Raw genomic sequence first — 19482 nt, forward strand, 5'->3', positions numbered from 1 at the left:
TGTTTGTTTGTTTGAGAAACCCAGCGAGGCTTTTGATGTCTGAAAGCAGGATTTAAACAGCTGTTCTCCATGTGCTGCTCGCAAGTGAGAGCCGCTGGCTGGGGAGCGAGCGGGGGGAGAAGGGGCTGCACCACGGCTCCTGCTGGGAGGGCATTTCTTGCCCAGCGGAGAGCAGGCAGCGCCGCCCTCAGCCTCAGCACAGGGGCCAAATGGCTTTTGTCACCCGGGTGCTGATGCCGGGTCCTGGCAGCCCCCCGGGGATTTCTCGCCCTCCTGCAGACTCTGACATCCCTGACGATGGATGCAGGCATGGTGTTGCACCCCACAGCGGTTTTGGGAGCATGATGATGCCTTGTGGGTCACGGGACAGTGCTGTCGGTGTGGGGCAGGTAAAGCAAGGTGGGGACATCACTGCCCCAGCTGTCAGGGAAGAGCCAGCCCCTCGCCTTTACCCATTGCCAGCCGATGTGGGAGATGTGGGCTGGGCTGCGGGGCCAGGCACCGAGATCGTATGTCTCAGCAAAGATGTTGGTGGGTCTGTGTCCTGCCACAAGCCTTGTTGAACCAAGGCTGGTGTCTAGGTTGGTAGGGTGACCATTCTTGGACAGGGAATGGGTGAACTGGGCTCAATGGGAAGGGTTGGCATCACCAGTGAGCCTGTTTGGATGCTGAGGCTGTTTGCTTCCACCAAAGCGTGTGAACTAAAGTATGGGGGTAGGTGTGGGGTCACACCAGCAGCTGTGGTGCCCTGCCAGGACCTGCCTGGTGAGGAAGAGTAAATGATAGTTGAGGGGCTTTACCTTAGCTGCAGTAACAACTGAGGAGGATGAGGGGTGCTGGAGGTAGCACAAAGTGGAGGCAGTTGTGCATGGGCCCCAGGTTATAATCTTTGCTTTTCTTCTTTTGCATGCCCTTCACTACCACTCGGGTCTGGACAGACTCCCCAAACAAGAGAAAACGATCAGAGGTTTTGAATGAAATCCTGGAGCATCTGGAAGAGGAGGAGAGCAACAAAGACGAGGCCATCTAACAGCTGCCTGGCATCTGGTGAGGTGGGTACCAGGGCAGTGGGGCTGTGGCGGGCACAGCTGGCCCTAAAGGTCAAATGCCTTGGGCTGCTGCAGTGTCAGCAGTGCCAGGAGGAGGAGAAGGCGGCATTGCAAAGGCTCATCAGCCTCCGAGCCAGGATCCCATCCGCTGCCTTTCCTCCCTGTCACCCCGAAGGCTCGTAGCCATGGTCTCAAAAGGTACAGCCCAGATTTGGGCTCGGTTTAGGCTCTGCATTGAAGTGAGTGCATGCACTGTTTGTGCTTCTGCATGCTCCCCAGTGTGTTTGCTTTCCTACAGGGGAAGCCAGCAGAATTGCTGCTGCAGCAGAAATCACTGTTGAGTTGTGAATTGGCCCTCACTGGGGCTGGGGGAGAACAGATGGGCTGCCAGAAAAAAAGCGCCTGTTTGGAGACCAACCTGCAGCTGCCACCATGAAACAGTTTGGCAAAGGCCTTTTCCCTGCTAGCACCCGCAGCCTCCATGGCTTCATTCCCTCCAAGGGCACCACGCAGCCCCACAGTCTAGTTCATGCTGTCTTGAGTCCTGGCTGGCCTCGCTCCTCCTTAGCATGTGTCTTCCTTGGAGTAGCATCTTGAGGCTGGAGAGTGTGGGACGGCAGAGGTTTGCTGGAGGGAGCCAGGATTAAATAGCTCCCTGTGGTCAAACTATGTGCAGTTCAGCCAGCTCCCCACCTCCTTTTGAGACCGCTTAGCGAACCCTCTGTGGGTTCAAGAGAGGTGAGACAGGCTTGTGGATCTCCTTTGTGCGTGTTTGTGGCCGTGGTGGAAACCGGATTGCTGGTAGGAAGCCTGTTCCCCAGCCACAGCATCCGGAGAAGTGCAATAAAATCACCAGGGAGGCTCCCAGGTCCCTTTGAACTGCACTCTGCCCCCCTTTTTCCATCCACTGAGGAACTCGCTGCCCACCTCCACGGTGATGAAACCCCATCTGGTGCCGAGAAACTCATGCAGGGCCAAGAGAGATGAAGTGCATCGCACTGGTGCGCTGCCCGTAGGGAGGTGGCTCTGGGTACTGGATTGACGAATCCTTCACGCTGGGGAGAAATTCCCTGCAGGGCTTTCTCCAGCAGCGCTGTGTTCGCTCAACACAACCAAAGGAGTGATTTTGACATGTTCTGGCTCCCATTTTTACAACCAAAGAAGTGACACCAGTTCCTAAATCTCATCCAAGTGGCCCAGGGCCAGCCTGGTTTTTGGGGTGCTGCTAGGGCCGCATGCTGCACATGTCTGAAGCGGCACTGAGCCCACTGTGCTGGGGTGAACCTGGGACTGTGTATCAGCACCGGGAAGCCTCCCCACGCTTGCTGGCGTGTGTTTGTGTGTGTGTTGCACATTACTGCCGGAGAAGCTGTTTTCCTCTCAGCAATATCTGCCTATTGCTGCGAGGTGGTACCCAATACACCTAGCAGTGGGATGCTCATAACCTTACTTATTACCAGACTTTTGTTCAACCCACAACACCGCTGGCCGCCTGAATAGCGAGCGCATCTGGGCCTGGAGCCGACCAATAACCCTGCTAATACATCTGCCTTCCCGGGCTGCAGCAAGTGTCAGGCACGAGCACAGCGCCGGGGCCCTCCTGATGAAAGGGAAGGTGCTTACGTGACCGCAGGAGTAATCCGAGTTGGGTTAAATAACTGCCTGCTTCATGCGGTGCGTCTGCAGTAAGTGCCGGGGCTTCGAGATAACATTTGTTCCCTTGGAACCGCTCTGATTTAAGGATGCCTCCAGGTGTACGTGCTGTTAACACCTCCAACAGCCAGCCTGAGGACTGAGCCAGGGAATGATGGAAGTGGGGAGGGATGGAGCTGGGGAATGATGGAAGTGGGGAGGGATGGAGCTGGGGAATGATGGAAGTGGGGAGGGATGGAGCAGCACAGGAGGGGCAGGACATGCAGTGTTGCTCAGAGCCCGGACAAGCCCTGTGCTTACAGACCAGTGGGCTTGGAGGGTCCCTGGCTCTTCATGCAGTCCCCAGGGAGGAGGCTGAGTGCTATGGCTCAGCACCCAGACCTGTAACACCCTGTGCCAGTCCCCTAAACCACGCTGCAGCTCGGGAGCCTGCTGCTGCCTCCGAGCGGCTTCCCAGCCCCCTGCACTGGCTTCCCTGCTGTCAGAACCTGGGGCTGCTGGCTTAGGGTCAGACCCCCAAAATTCAGGGGTGTCCCCCTCCTCAGGGCTGTGGTGTAGAACATGGATCCCTTATGGCAGCTCCAGCACATCTACCCTGCCCTGCAGCAGACAGGCATTCGTGCTCAGTGGACAGGTGGGTAAACTGAGTCACGGGTGTCAGAGCCGCACTGTCAAAGGGGGTGTCACTGCGTCAGCCAAATGGTGACAAGCATTTTTTTTTTTTCCTTTTTTTGCTCAGCGTTGATGAGTGGCATTCCCATCCCCACTCCCTCCGTGGCTCCCCACTGCCTTTGCCATCTGTGCCGGTGCAGGGGGCAGCAGCAGCAGGACCCCTCAGTGGTGCTGGGGCAGCCCCGCACTGGGGGGTCACTACAGGGAAACAGGACATTAACATCCAGGGGGGGTGAAGGACCAACCCGCACAGAGGACAGAGGAGCTGGGCAGGGTCCCTTCCAGGCACATGTATCACCCAGCACATGATTTAAGTGAAGCTCTGCAGCGTTGCAGGTTGGGGTTGGATTTTCCTGAGGGGTTTTTTTTCCTGTTGTGGTTTTTTTTTCCCTCTCTCCCTTCATTGTCTTTTGTGGTGGGGCAGGTTTCTTGCTGAGTGTCTCTGAGGTCTGCAGTGGCGACGAAAAGGATTAGCGCAAGCAGAGCATGTAGGCTTTAGAGAACAGAGCAGAGTTTGGTTTCAACATCTAATTCAATTTGTTCTGCCGAGATTGAAATATGAAATGGTTGCCAGTCAAACGTTCAAAGGGGGAGGAGGGAGGAAAGAGGAGAAGGAGCCTTCTCAAATTTAAATTTTAATGAAAATTAATTTAACCCTTTGATATGTTTTAAAACATATTTCCCAGTCTGGAAGCAGGCTAGAAAACATTCATGAGGGTGGGTTTTTTTTTCCGTACCTTCAAACATAATGAAGATTTTCTTTTTCCCTTAATGATACTTATCTTGTTGAGCAGTTTGACATTGGTTAATTTTTCAGGCAATTTGGTATCAAGGAAATCTGTTTGATGTGTGCAGGGGGGGGCTGTGTATGTGTATACAGATACGTATGCCTGTACATTAATTATGAAAGTGCTGATTGCAGCTCTGGAGAACAGTTTGAGTTAATGTCTACTCCACAAGCAAAGACTCGACTTCTTTGTTACGTATTGAGAATCCCACACATTGCACCCCTAAAATTACAGTGGGTTTAACAGGAGTTTTCTGAAAATGAGCATATACCTGCTAATTACCCTGAATTAAAATGAATGCCTAAGTAGGTTTGCAGGAAATTCATCACTCCCTGCTGCCCCTTTTTTTTTTTTTTTTTTTTTTTTAGTCCGATGTGAAACAATCCTAAAGATAAAATAATGCAAACTCTTTTAACTGTCCGTGTAGTTAAACCTGGGAAATAGCCTCCCGCTGGTCCTTAACCCTGGCGGTACTTCGCTAGTTGAACATTATCACAATATGCTTATTTTGTTCAAGAGTGATAATAGTTTCTTTTAGCAGTAACTATTATTCAGAAAGGTTGTATCTATAACAAATGATTACACGCTAATTGTTGTAATTGGGCTATGATGAGCTGTGGCCCTGGTCCCCTTGTTTTGCTGGCTCTTGACACCGCAGGGCTGGGGTCACCGTGTGCGCTGGTCACCCCTCAGCTGCCCTGTGCTCCCTGGGGAGACCTGGGCATGTTGAGGGTGCGATGCCCATCTGCTCTCGGTGTCCTTTTGGGGAGGGGGGTGGTGTGCATTGCATCCAGGCTGTGCTGGTGGCAGAGAGGAGGAGCAGCCCGCTGCAAGCCCCTGCTCCTGGCCAAGCCATCACCCCTTGCCCTGGGCAGGAGCTGCAGATGTGGCCATCGTGGGGCTGCAGGGGTTATTTCAGGCTCTGGCAGATGGGCTTGGGGAAGTCTCTCTGGGCTGGTGCTTGGCACATGCTTTCCCCATCGGAGAACTGAAACCAGTAGTTTACACTCGGTCCTGTCTTCTGCAAGCCCCAGGATATGGTACAGGGTCCCTGTGGGGTCTGCAGACCCCAGGTTGAAGACCACTGCCCTGCCAGGGGGGCTTTCGCCAGATTGTGATGGCTTTGTCCAGGGCGAGACCCCGGTGAGCTGGATGGCAGCTGGAGCTGTGACAGCTGCGGCTGCTCCCCGGGCACCCTCTGTATCCCCCTCCCCAGGGCCGGCTCCGCAATTGGATTAGGATATTATTCAAATGCAGCCTTTTTACTGAATTAGAGGGTTAACGGGTTTTAATGTAAAACTAGCTTTACTTTATTGCTGCCTGTTGCCAGAGGCCTGTGTGGGCTGTTATCTACTTAAGGGGACAGCAAGCAAGTCAATGCGCAGAGGATATCCACCGGGCTGGGGTCGGGCTGGGTGCTGCGAGCTCCTCTGCTCCCAGGGCTGGGTGTCTTGGCTGAGTGATGCTTCCCGCTGCCCTCGGAGCCAGGCGGTGCTGCTGTGCCCTCTTTCATTGCTCAAAGCGACTCATCACCTTTGGAAAACTCTTGACCACAATCTGTGTTGTTTTTCCCACTGTCCCTTGGAAGGAGGAGGGGGACTCAGCATCGACATAGACAGGCAGGTAGCATCTCACTCTGCGAGCTGCTCTTTTCCTGAGCTGTGGGCTTGAAATGTTGCTGCTTAGAACGTGCCCCCATCCCTTTGCCCCCTCCACAAGTGGTTTCTTTTCATCACTGTTGCACTGGTCCTGCCTACAGCACTGGATCACAAATTTCAGCTCTTCTCATCCCCTTAATTCCATCTTGCCTTTGCAAAGTCTTCCTCCCCAGTGTGCCCCGCAAGCGCTGGAGGGCCGAGCAAGCCTGTCTCTTCACAGCAAGTACCGCAGGTGCCATTCACCAGCCCTTTGCCAGGGCTGCAGGAAGAGCTTGCATCCCGCTGCATTGTGCTTGCTGCTTTCCAGCCCCACTGCCGGCTCCAGGCGGGAGCTCTGGGATCTCAAGCCTTCCTGACTGCCTGTTGGTGTTGGCAGCCACCCCCTTCTCCCCAGCAACTCTACCAGCTTTGCTTGTCTGCTGGCAGAGGCAGTAAGTGAGGTGTCTGTGCATGCTCAGAGTTGTCTTCCTGAGCAAGATGTGGCAGGAAACACACAGGAAGGGTTTGGGCTTGGAAAAAACCAGTGCTTTGGTTGCTGCTCCCTTGAGATAGAAGAAGTAGTATGAAGGCGTGCGTGCTGCTGGTGGAGCGATGCTTTCCCGTGGAGACTTTCCCTCACTGCCTTGGTTTCCCCATTTGCAAAGCACAGGACAGGTCTGCAGGTGGAAGCAGCTGTGTGCTGTGCCCACTGCTGTATCCCTGCCAGGAGCAGCCCTACTCCCTGCCAGGCATGCAGGTTTGCTACAAACTCCTGCTTTAACTGACAGTCAGGGCTTGTTCTTCAGCTCCTAATCGTCTCCCTTCCACCAGCCTTTTGCAATTGCAAACCCCATTTGCTTCTCCTTTGGTGGAGGATTAGCCAAGGGATGCTGCTGATGCTGCCCCATCTTTTCCCCACCTCTCACAGAAACCTCCTTTCCTTCCCTGCAGCCAGCATTAAAATATTCTGATTGTGTCTAAGGGATCAGACAAGTCACCGCTGGGTAACTGATTGCCACAGGTCAGCCGGGCTCAGCCACAGCCAAGGTGACTCCCAGTACCTGGACCCCATTATGAGAGGGGGCAGCAGCAAACTGGCATCGCCCCAGGCTGCAGCCACCTGCAGGGACAGTTGGCTGGGATGCTGGCTGCAGATCTGGGGAGCACAAGCTTCCCTGTCATGTTACAGCATGTCTGGACCTTACCCTGGGTCGCACCATAACCAGTGTTCAGCACCACTGCCTTCCAGCTTCCACCAGCACCTTCCAGCTTCCACCAGCACCTTCCTTGATGGGAAATAAAACAGGAGAGTGAGCATGCAGCTTTCCTTTCTCCGGAGTGTGTCTGCGTGTGACTGAGACACACTGCCTCCTGTTTTCCCTAAATATATGCATTGGAGAGGGAGAGAAATCGCATGGCAGGGCTTGAGATTTCAGACTTAGCCATTCATGAATAATAATCAGGCTCAGTAATTCACAGTAAATAGGTATCCAAATTGGCTAATAAGGGAGGCTTTCACCCCAAACTGGAGCTAGGAAGAAAGGCAGAGAGAATACGAACAGACGTTGGCTGAGGCGGGTGTGCACACGGTGTGATGTGAATCGGTGAAACAGAGAAACCAATGCCAGCAAGAGAGGGGAGAGCAGCAGCAGCAGCAGGGGAGATCCCCAGAGAAGGGACGGCATCCAGCCTCCCCTGCCGCGGGGCAGCGGTGGCCAGGCTCAGACCTGCATGAGCTCGAGCCCTACGTTCCACAGTCTGTAATTAGTGCCACATAATTAGGCGCAGCTCTCCCTTCCAGCCGCAGGACCGTGCTGGGCTGACGGGCCTCAGTGTGCCCAGCTTGTGCATCCCGCCAGCGCTTCTGCCCTGCAGCCCACGTGGACCGGGTGGTACAGCACCGGTGTCATCACATCCCCACGTGTGACATCCCCAGCTCAGGGCTTAGCAAAGCTGCTGGGACAGCAGTTGCACGCAGTGCTGCCTGTCAAGGGGAATAAGAGTAGGAAGGTAAGAGGGAGGTCTGTAGCATGTGTCAGGAGAGGTGATCTGGGGGGAAAAACATTTTTCTTTGTGTTCACGCAACTAAAATTCAGGTTTTGCTTTGTTTGGTGGTTAATTTTCTCCTGCAACAGCGAGCGAGGCAGTGGTAGGAGTTGCGCTCGGGCGCAGTGAGGTGGACTATTGGTCTTCATCTGCTGGCAGCAGGCTCCAGTGGGGAGGAGGCACTGCCCCATGGGCACCATGGGAGACAGCTCCGGACACCCGACAGAGCAGCAGCAGTGGGTGCTGAGGAGGTCACAGAGTCCTTCCCTATGCAGATCAGCTGCTGCTTCCCAACAAATGTTCTTCTAGCAGCATCTTAAGATGACGTTAGATAAAGTTAAGATAAAGGAAAAAATGGAAAAGCACCTCTGCAGATCTGAGCCTGTGATTCAGGCTATTTAAATACACAGAATAGAAGCTCAAAATGCAGCTGATGAGTAGCTGAAGGAAGGATGCCCCTCTGAGGGCCAGCTGTTGCCAGGCGGTGTTTTGCAGCTGCTAAATGACTTTTTAAATTGAGGAGAAACCTATAGCCACTTTTACAGTCCCCTTAGCTCCCTTATATAGGGCAGCGCAGTGGCTGGAGAGCACCACGCTGCTGCTTGGCTGAGTTACCAGATATTACAGTCCCGCTGTCCTACAGCAAGGAATTGCAATGGATTCAAAATAAACCGCAGCAACTCTGTCCAAAGGCGATTTTCCTCCCACCCTTCCACACCCGTTCCCCACCTCTCCTCTCCCTGTGCCGCTGGATTGAGGATGCTCACAATATTTAGCACACTGCATGGCGTGGAGCAAACAAACCTTTTTTTCTCTTGTGCCCTGTGACTTGGCTTATTTAAGTGCATCAGAAAGCGGGGTTTGGGTGTGCAGAGTGGTTTCCCTTGGGGTGTGATGGATGCTTTTGATGCCCCAGCAGCTGCAGCAGCACAGAGCTGGTGTCTGGACCCCCCAGCATCCCTTCATCCCTTCCCTACAGCTTAAACCATCCCTCACGGCCCAAAACCGGAGGTGGGATTTAGCAGGTGTAATGAGGACAGCTTTATAAGCCACCAGAGATGGAGAGGAAATCATGTTCCTGCCTCTCCTGCATTTGGTGACCTAAAATCTTTTCGGAGTTAAGTGTAGCCCATGTTAGCAGCCATCCCACTGATGCTCATGGGGCTGCAGAAGTTCCTGGGTGCTGCCCTCGGATCAGTCCAGAGATTTTCTGTTTCATCAGCTTAGAAATCTGACCAGAAATTGCAAAAATACACTTCAGTTTCCAGGCAGCCGGCCCCATGGGGCCATACCCTGCCTTTGTGGGGTCCACCCTGTCCCAAGAACCCGGCAGCAAAGGCCGGGTTTAACCTCAGCACATCCCTCCTGCCGAGCCTCAGCAAAGTTGAGCCCCACACCAGAGACCTCGTGTATGGCCGGGGCAGGGATCTCTCATGGCATGTGGGGTAAAGCTTTAATTTAGCACTTTGTGGTCTGATTTCTAAGCTGATGAAGTAGAAAACCTTCTCATGTCCTTTCTCCCCCAGGCTCCGGGTGGGTGTGTGACACGAGCTGCCACCCCGAAGCAGGACCCCCCTCCGGCACTCCGCTGCCACTGCCCGTGGCCAGGAGCATCCCGCTGGTGTCTAAAGTAACCCAGGTTATTTCCACAGAGACAGACCCTGTGGTGGTGCTGGTGGCTCCGTAATGCCTGATGGAGAGGCAGAAACGGGCAGATCGCAGGCAGGAGCTGTTTTAATTTCATTTTCAGCTGAATGCAGCCCAGTGTGTCAGCCTGGGCTAAGCGAGCCCTGGGAAACAGGAGGATGGACCATCCCAGGAGCAATTTTAACCACATGTCAGAAGTGATACAGGACTGTGGAGGGGTCACCCTGGGGGGCTCGCAGCTCACCATCCCCCCTGCCCCCCCACCCCCAGCAGGATAAAAGTTGTTTTTTAATTTTTTTTTTTTAAAAAGAAACCCACTGTGTGTTCCAGCCGGTGTGCCTGGAGCCCCATGTGCCCGGCAGCGAGTGCGGCTGCGCGAGGCGGGAGGGGGGCAGCGGGGGCGATGGCAGGCAAGGCGACGGCAGGCAGGGGCCTTGGACTTCGTTAGGATTCAGCCGTTAGATCTCTCCTTTCTCTCTGATGGCTGAGTGTGATTGACACTTACAAATTACCCAGCCAAAAGTGTCGAGTCTTTGACCCCTGAGTAACATCTTTGGCAAGCCTGAGATTTGCCAGCATTTTGTCATCTAATTACTACAAATCCCTTGAAAATTCACTGGCTGGTGAATTTTTAATGCGGGACAATTTCAATGTGATGCATTGCCCAGATGGGCACGCGTGCGTGCTCCTTCCCTCTCCCCCCACTGCCTCTTCTCCTTCCCTTTCTTCTCCTCATTCTCTCCTTTCTTTTCTCCGGTTTCTCCCCGCATCCCATTTCTTACCTCCCTCCTGCCTGTGTGCCTCTGTATTCACGGGAAGTGACCCAGCATCTCATCCCCTGCCCGGGCTCTCCATCCCGCTGGAGGAGCCGGCTGTGCCGGGTACGGAGTTGGGCACTTGTGTGTCCCCCAGCCCAGCAGCAGCGTGCTCGAGTCCCCCTCGCTGTCTCACCGGCGGTGGCAGGGAGCTGCTACGTGGCATTAATATTTTTTTTTCCATCTTCTCAGGTCTCTCGCTGATGGATGGAGAGGGAGAAGCCTCTGCTGGGGACCCGGCAGCCAGCACACTTGTTGCCAGCAGAGTCCACTCGTCCTGTGAACCCGACAGCTGATTTATGCCATGTGCCCAGGTCTCAGTATTCCCAGCCTTTTAAACAGACCTTGAATTTGGAGCAGGAGGAAGAGCCCTTGTCTGCCAGCAGCTCCTGCCCGAGGATTGCTTCTTAAATCCAGGCAAGGATGCAATTCCCCTCATCTCAGAAACCGCCCAACCTGGTGCCACAGAAACCCGGGGAGATGGACACTTCCCCTGCTGACCCCAGGGACTCTGGCAGAACCTGCTTTTAATGCCTGAGTTAAATGATAATTTCTGTACATTAAAAGCCAAGAGTATATTTTAAGAGTTTTCCAACCTGAGTCACATCTCAGGTTTGTTTGAATTTGTTTGTTTAATACATATTCGCCCCAGCTAGGTAGTTATTTTGGTCTGATAGGGAGATAAGCATATTTTAGGAGGGAGGCCTGGGGTTTGCTGCTTTCGGCTTTGTGCCCGTGTCATTTCTGTCCCCACTCTCAGGCAATTGCCTCCCGTCTCTCCCTTCCCAGCTTTCAAAGGGAAAGAGGCTTTGCTTTTCAACCAGGGTACCGCTTTACATATGTACGCAGCTGATAAAGTATTTTCACTTCGCCCCTTTCCCCTCTGGGAATCGCTGTCTTACGGCAAAACTGTTTTGTCTGACAAGGGCTGCAACAGATTACACGTGTTGGCTGCAAACACAGGGCCTTTTTTTTCCCTTTTTTTTTCTTTTTGAGAACTGCATACCTTAAAAAAAAAAAAAATCTCTATCTCTGCACTGCCATGGCGAGCTCTGCCTTTTGCCTTGTGTCCCCAGGAACAGCCCCGTGTTCAGATCTGCTTGTGGCATCAGACCTCCCGGGATGATGCCTCCCTCTGGGTTGTGTGTCCAAATTGTTTTTCTCATGTGAACTTAATTTGAGCCTGAACCTGCAAAAATGCTGCTGATTCTGTCAGGGCTGGCTGAGTGCTTCAGCTGGTCTGGCCTGGGGTTTTGGCTGTGGTCTGGGGTGGGATTTTTGGGACCCCTCAGTATCAGCATCCTCAGCATCCATGGAGATCAGCAGGACTCAGAGGAACGATGCCCTCATGCTGCTGAGGACTGAGAGCCAAGGTTCACACTGGCAGCTGCAGCAGGGGACTGTGTGTGATGGACTTGGTGGCTTGGGGACATCCAGGACACCCCTTTCCAACCCAAACATGGGCCATAGATTTCTGCCATCTCCTCTAATGGAGCCAGCTGGGAGGGGTGGGGGCTCTGCTTTCCAAGCAGGTTGTTCAGGTGTTAAAAGCAAAACCTTAAAACCTCAGCTGGCTCTAGTGGGAGAGGGGCAGAGCCTTTTCCTGCTCGGTAAGGAGGGTGTCTGTTCCCTGGCTCCATCTCCTGGGCTGCTCCTTCCAGAAATGTCCCTTGTCCTCCCAGCAGCAGGAAGGCAGCACTGGCCCCAGAGAAGGTGATTTTTAGGCATCAAGGATCAAGAGAATGCCAGGATTCACTGTTCAAAAGGTACATACCAGGGCTAAGATATGCCCGGATTTCAGAGGGAGAAAAATTAGGACTCTGTGCAGTCTTAGAGAGGGCAGCCAGAGCTGGAGGGTGCTTTGGAGGAGAGGAGATACTCTGCACCGTGCCACGGGAGGGGTGCAGTGTGCGTGCTCCTCACTAACTAATCTGGGCAGTGCCTTGCATGCTTTAAAGGAAAATAGAAGATGTTTAGTGATCTGTGTGAAGAAGTGGGGTATGTCACTGTAGATGGAAGGCGGCTCAGGAGAAAGCTGTCCTCCAGGAGGAATGTTAGCTGGGGAATGTCATCTGAGACGGGAACCCAGACTAGATGCCATGGGGATGTGTGACCTGCTGACCGCATGAGGTTAAGACTCAGGGTTCGATTTTACCTCCAAGCAAACCGAAAGCAGAAGCCTGTCCTTTTGCGTGGGGTTTCATGTGTCCCAGAAAACCCGGGGTCACAGCAGGGTGCCTGGAAGGGCCCCACAGTGCAAGCAGCTCATTGCCACCACTGATGGATGCTAGCTAGCACAGCCTGCTTCCTAAGGCTGCTGGTGACCCCAGCGTTGAGCAGACTTTGGAGCCAAGCACCATCCATGAGTTGTGTCACCACTGGGGATGCTTAGACCCAGGGAGAAGCTGTGGTTACCTCAAGCGTTGGTGATCCCACCAGATCCGCCTGATCAGAGGGGTTTTCCCTGCCGTTTCTGGGAGAGAAGGTCTCACCAGTAGCACAGTTTGACTACAGACTGAGGACACCATCCTTCTGGGCACCTGGTGGGTTGGGCATTTTCATGCCTGAGGACACCAAGAAGCGCTGTGAAGCCTAAGCGGCTCTGCTCCAGGTTAGTGTTCTCCTTTCACCACCTCCACATCTTCACTCATGAAATCCCATTGAAGCAACAGGTCCAGGTCCAGGGAATACTTGCTCTCCTCGAGTTGTTTGTGGAGATAATTAACTGTGTGCTCTCTCAGCTGAAACCTGCCAGAGCTGCACGGAGTGAAGGGAGCCTGAGGCCTGCGGCATGGGTGGGGGATGGATGGGGGAGAACCACGGGTGGAAAATGCTCAGAAGGAGCCAGCTGAGAGCGACCATCGCTGCAGCGTTTGCCCAGGTTGGGATGAGCCACCAGCCCAGGCTGCCGCTTCTCCCAGTCTGTAATTATCCCTCAGCTCAAGGCCACTCAGTTTTAGGGGCATCCTTTTCTGTTCTCGGTGCCTTTTCCAGCTTCTCTGTGCCCCGTTCGAGCTGGGGACACGCACTGCATCCCCTCCTGCAGATGTGGACACAGCTCTGGTTTATACCGTGACATAGCAATGATCCTTCTTGGTTCTTTTCCCAGTCTTCCCAGCTTTTCCCAGTAATTTCTGACCTTCAGCTTTCTATTACTTCACCCCACTCCTGTTTCTTACAGGGCCAAGTCTGATAGCTTGGAGATGCTCCCAGTGGTTGGGGGGGGGGGAAAACTAGTGGGTCACCACCGGCGGTTCAGCCGCCTGCTGCATGGGGTGATGCTGCTGGTCCAGGCAGGGCCACCCGGCCCCAACACCTGCCCAGCGTCTTCCCAAGCCTGGAAACATCCCAGTGCCCACCAGCAACCCGTGGCACTCCATAAAACCCCTGCTCCCATTGCACTGCGACGCCTGGGTAACTAAGAAGTAATTAGTGCCGCTTGCTACGGCAAGTAATACCCAAATGTCAAAGAACAGCAAAGCTATTAAGACCTGTTTTTACTGCGCCTTTGCCACTGAAGTCTCCGTGTGTGCGCTGAAATTTGGGGGGGATGAATCCAGCCCCGAAGCACTGGGCTAAGGCCCTTCCCTTGGCTGTGCTGCTGACAACCTGCTCCCTGCCTCAGTTTCCCCTCCATCAGCTCTGTAAGGGATCCGCTGTGCCCTACGTGGGGAAAACCACACAGTTGTGTGGATGGGAGAGGCCAGATCCTGCCCCGGGGGATGCAAGGCAGGGTATCACTGGCTGAGGTGTGTCAGAGCAGCTCGGCAGCCAGGGGAAACCTTTTACTCTGATTTGGATCCTAAAAATCAGATGAGCTGTAATAAGCAGAATGGCTCTCCCTGCTCGGGCACCACCCAGGTGCTCCCACGCTCCCAAACGTGTGTGCCTGAGGTTACAGCCAGGTTTTCGGGGAGCAGGCAGGGGAACAGCAGCTTGGCTGGGTGCAGGCAGGGCACTGGGTCCCATGGCAGGACCGCGATGCACCAGCCTGCTTCCCGTCCTTCCACCGAGCAGGAGAGGGAGAGAGCGAGAGAAAGCGGGAGGGAAAGGACATGTCAAATCAATCATATTTAAACAAAAGCCTGTTCGGCCCAAGGGCCCTTTTAAAAGCTGCTTATTTAATTAAAAGTCCCATTTTCCATATTTATGGCCCTTATTCAGTTAAATATTAACCGCCTGGGCCAGGGCTGGTTTATTCTTTGGGAAGAGGCAGTGTTGGGAGGTTCATTAGGGGTTTATCAGGCAGCCAAGGCACCCAGCAGATGGAGGGAGGGAGGGATGCAGGACAGCACACGTGGGCTCACGTCAGTGCCTGGAGACCACAGGGGTGGCACTGCCACCGCCCCATCTCGTTGGAGCCACCCCCCATCACTTTCCGGCGGGATGCAGGGAAATGGGGTTAAAAATAGGTGACTGGGAACTGTTGGGATAGCGTGAGAGATGGGCAGGCATAGTGCATGCCATCACATCAGCTCCTGTAGGAAACAGCCTGAAATCCAGCCAGATTACCCGCCCTAAATTGTGGCAGAATAATCATTAAAACACCCCAGTTTTGCCCTGGGGTCATGGAAACAGCCCTGGGCTGTGGAAACAGGACTGTTGTCCCCCAGGATGCTATCCCAGCAGCTCAGCGGGCAGTCCTTGCTGGCCTGTGAGAACCACAGCTGTGCTGGACGAGGCTCGGCTGGGTTTTGGCAGCTCAGAGTTGTGCAGGACCTCACTGAGGGTTCATCAGCCAACCATGGTGTTGATGCACCAGCCTGGCCTTTGAGAGCCAGAGGCAAGGACCTCTGGGGAGGTGGACCTTGCTGGTAGGCACAGCTTGGAGGAGGGCCAGAGCAGCACAGCTGGCTGCAATGAGCCTGTGATACCTTAAGAAGATGTGGGAATGAGTGGAACCTGAGGCTGATAAAGGCTCCTCTCGAGGGGAGGCAGTGAGATGTGGCTCCTGGGATTGAGCTGGTCTGTTGGTGCTCCAAGGAGAAGTGGCGTGTCCTGGTCATGATGGCAGCAACAAGAGTAAGCGGAGTGACCACTGTGTCAAGGAGAAGGTGCTGAGCTGGGGAGAGATGCATGGGCCTGAAGGCTTTGTGCATAGGTGGGGGCTGGGATCCAGCTTTTGCTGGGCGAGGTGTCAGTGCTCTTCTTCTGGTGACTCTTCTCCTTGCCTGCTGGTGGCTGTTTCCCCTGGCTGTGTCAGATGGGTGCTTGGCTCAACGCGGTTGTGGCCTTTGTGAATATTGTCTATGACTTGATGTCTGTTTCATCAGCTCCCACTTGGTACTGGGCAAGGGGCTGGGGGGTCTCCTTGGCTGAGTAGTTGGTAGATCATTATCATGTGGCTCTTGTGTGTCATTTTACAAGGCAGTAGGGAAGTAACGGAGCTGACCTGGGCTCTGTAGCTTTGCTGGAAGCAGGGCTGGTTGGGAGAAGCTGGCCAGGCTCATCATGTAGCTGTGGAGCTGGCTCAGGAGCTCCACTCGTGGGCCAGCCTAACTGGAGGGGGAAGGTTCCCTAGGCCAGAGGTTTCTCTGTGCAAAAGTGTTCTTCCTCCATGTGCTGCTGGTTGTCCTCCTGTGGACCCATGGGCAGCTCTTGCAGGGCAGGGCGATGGCTTTGAGCTCCCACCATCAAGGTGAGCCTCCCCATGGGGAATACCACGGGGTAGAGGAGCAGCCACGCTCCCAAAAGTGTCCATGGACCCAAATGCTCCCCCCTGCCCTGGGGTAGGCTGTGAAGCCCTGGCAGGAGAAGCCGCTGGGTCCTCCTGCAGTGCGGGATCCTGCAGGACATCCTGCTTTATATGTACTGGGAGATGCCCTGGGGAGGGAAGGTCCCCTGTGAAGGCTACAGAAAAGTGGGCAGATACAAAAGCTTGCTCTGAACTCTGTCCATCCTTGTCCTGTTGTTTGTTTGTTGGTTTTTTGTTTTTTTTTTTTTGGAAGACAGCCAGTAGCCCTGTACAGCTCCATGGCACCCTGGCATGCTGGGTACCACCATGCCAAGGCAGGGGATGCGGTACGGGGGGGGGGGGGGGGAGGGGGGGGGCAGACACAACAATGGGAGCATCTCCCCCTCCACTGCAGCACAGTCAACACAAACCACACTCTCCTCTTCCTCTCCATCAAAAATAAGATGACACCGGCCAGGCAGCAGAGCCCAAAGGGTCCCCTGCGTTGGGAGGGTGGTGCTGGCAGGGCAAGGCATGAAACTGAGCTGGCGATTTCCTCCGGGGAGTGGAGCGGTGAGGAGGGGGGGACGGCTGGGGGGGTGGGGGGGGATGGCAGGAGAGGGAGAGACACCGGGTTATCAGAGAAGTGTGAAGACAATAATGCAATCTGACATTTCTGAAATGAGACCCCCCGGTTGCCCTGGCAACGGCTCACGTGGGACCAGCTCCCGGGAGACGGCTCCGAGATGTGCTATAAATGATGTTTGATTAGAATTTAAATCATTTAGGCGGAGAGAAGATAGGCCTTTTGTCAGCGCGGGGACCCACGGGGGTCAGCCACCCAGCAGCTGGCTGGGCGCGCGTCAGCCCCGGGCAGCGTGGGGACTGGGGCGAGGGGTCGCCTGGGGGGGGCATTACTCCTGCCCTTCCCTCTGCTGGGGGGGTGCTGACCTTTCCAGCCAGGAGAAAAGGGAGCTTGAGGCCAAACTAAACATGGCGGGGGAGGAAGATGCTGCATCCGAGCCCTGGGAAGGGAGCTGGCATCTCGACAGCGTCACCTGAGTTCTGCTTTTTTTCCCCAGCTGGTGCTAAGCCACCAAGATCCTCCCATGGCTTCCACCAGCTGAGAACCTGGCCCTTGGCTTTTTCAGTGCTCTAATTAAGATAAAAACATTTCAGAATCAATTCTGCCTCCCTAAAAGTTTCCTTAAGGAGCAAGGAATGAAGCATGTTATTACATCCAAGTGGAGTGACCGCCCCAGGAGGGCCCAGGTTGCCTTCAGGGATGGGTCCAGGTTCTCCCCACCACCCGCAGGCCATGGCCCAGGTAAGCTCTCCAGCATTCAGCCCTGTTTAGAGGAGCTGTTTGGGGCAGGAATCTCGCTGGACAACTGTACACTAGACATTTCTTGCTCTTTCCAGCTCCTTGATGCATGTAGCGAAGTCCTTTTTGCTGTACAAAGTCTCCCGTGTGATGAAGTATTTTTTTCTGGCTCCAGTGGCTTGGAGGACTTCACGCATGGAGCAACGGAGATTGAGACTGGGTCAGCAGCCGTGGTTTATGTTCCTGTCATGCCAAAACCGCAGTAACCGGGTTTATTGAAGGAGGTCTCCAGGTGGTGGTAATGAAATGCAGGAAAGTCAGCTCGGGTGCAAGGTCTTTGCTGCAGCCTCCTGGTGCAAAGGGGTTGTGGTTCGCTCTGGTTGTCAGCTGCCAAGGACTCCACTCAGATTAAACCAGTCTTGCTCATCCAGTTCCATTAGAAGATGACATAAAAGCATCTGGACCTTCTTCTGAGGTGAGTGGTGTGCAGGGATGGCCACCATCAAAGCCAGGAGGCAACCCTATTTCAGGAAGGCTGGCTCCTTGGAGAAGGCTCCTGTGCTGCCATGCTCTTGGTGCCTACCCACAGGAGATGCCTTGGGTGCATTGGGTGGGGGCTTCTTGAACAACAGTTGCTGGTTCAGGTATTGGAGGCTGGGAAACGCTCCATTAGCTGGGCATGGGAGCTCCATCACTCTGAGCCTGACCAAGATGCTTTGCCAGCCGTCCTCGAGGAGGAACCCAGTATTAACTCCTTCCACCGAGCATCCTGCAGGAGAAGCCATGTGTTTGCTTTAATATAAACAAGACTGAGCCCTGGCCTGAGACTGAGGGAGGAAGAAAAGCGGCTGGTTTCCCAGTCGGTGGGGGAATGGCGTTAAAAGCACCCCAGCAACTGGGCATAGACTTTCTTCTCAGAAAATTTTTAAATAGCTTGTGCTTTAATGCCATGGTTTAGGTTCAATGAATCTTTAGAGCTTGCTTTTCAACTTCCCGAAAATGCCATCTGATCATGAAATTAGAGCTAAACTAATAAGTCTCAACAAATATTAATCTAATGAATTTAACTTCTTTCTGTTTGTGGACCAGCAAAGAGGGAATTGCAATGTTCTCATATGTATTAATTATCTGAATGTATTCAACAAACCTTTCCTGACCGCTCTAATTGTGCGGCTTGGTCATGAATATTCTAACTCCAAGTCTTGTTTCTGGGTTGTGATCACCCTATAAATCAAACTACAGTTGCCCATTGGTTTGGGCAAAGAATTCAGCCGAGGGGAGCATGGGTCTTGCGTGCAAGCTCTGAGCTTTGGTGTGGGCTTTCCATTTTCTGACAGTCTTTTGTCTCGGATGGACTCTCTGAATGTCTGCAGGATGAGCTGGGTGGGAGGAAAAACGTTGCAGAGTGAATCGGGTTTCAGATCTGCAGGTTTCTTTTGTGTTAGCCAGGGTGAGGGATGCGCAGGGCTCAGCTTGGTGGCTGGGAGATGCTCCTTGACACCTCTGGGTGGTTTTGGTGAGCCTCACTGCAATTATAAAATCACTGATGAGCATCTACGGTGTCTCCAGTGAAGTCTGTGGCATTGTACTGAGTTGTTGGGTCGCTGGCTTAGTCGGTAAATATTCTAGTCACAGTGGTGTTGAGGTATTCCTTAAACGCGCAGCACAGCTCTCATCCAGGCAGTGTGGTGTTTGGGCTGCTCCCCAAACTACACGAGCAAGCTGGGAGCTTTGCCAGCAGCAAAATCACTGGTCCTGTGTTTGTGCACAGCCACGGAGCCAGCGTAGCCATGGGGGGGCAGGTGGGTCAGACCAGGACCACAAGAAACCCAGTCAGCTGGAGTCATCCCCCTCATGGCTCTGCCTCTGCAAATGGAATGGGCTTGGGAAGCCAGCGGCTTGCTGGGCAAGGCTCCTGCTTGCTTCCTTGAGGGGCAGAGTGGTGCTGCTCCTCACTGGGTGGGAGCATTATTTTAATTAATAGCTGCTTTGCTCAGCTTTGGAGCATCTCTTCTGGGAGGACACCTGGGTGGGTGGCAGCACAGCCACCCTGGTGCTTGCCGAGGCTCTGGCAGGGTCCAGAGGGCTGGCACCAAGGGGCTCTTGGGGTTCGATTTTCCTCCTCCAGCCCATCCTCTGGAATTTGTGCACCCCCTGCTTGGGAAGAGGGGCTGGTT

The 19482-nt window shown here is 54.0% G+C and overlaps 1 protein-coding gene across 2 annotated transcripts in view; it reads left to right on the forward strand.

Moving 5' to 3' along the window:
• Nucleotides 1-10891, forward strand: part of RBM19 (RNA binding motif protein 19) — a 70267-nt gene extending 59376 nt beyond the window's left edge. Inside the window, exons 24-25 of one of the 2 annotated variants that reach the window (XM_037388651.1) lie at nt 939-1052; nt 10500-10891. In XM_037388651.1, the coding sequence (XP_037244548.1) occupies nt 939-1030 (92 nt within the window). In that variant the 3' untranslated portion in view covers nt 1031-1052; nt 10500-10891. The remainder of the gene's footprint in view (nt 1-938; nt 1053-10499) is intronic. The other variant, XM_037388736.1, reaches the window with a different exon arrangement.
• The last annotated feature ends 8591 nt before the right edge of the window (nt 10892-19482 follow it).

The sequence above is a fragment of the Falco rusticolus genome, chromosome 1, assembly GCF_015220075.1.
Source record: "Falco rusticolus isolate bFalRus1 chromosome 1, bFalRus1.pri, whole genome shotgun sequence".
Taxonomy (NCBI): Eukaryota; Metazoa; Chordata; class Aves; order Falconiformes; family Falconidae; genus Falco; species Falco rusticolus.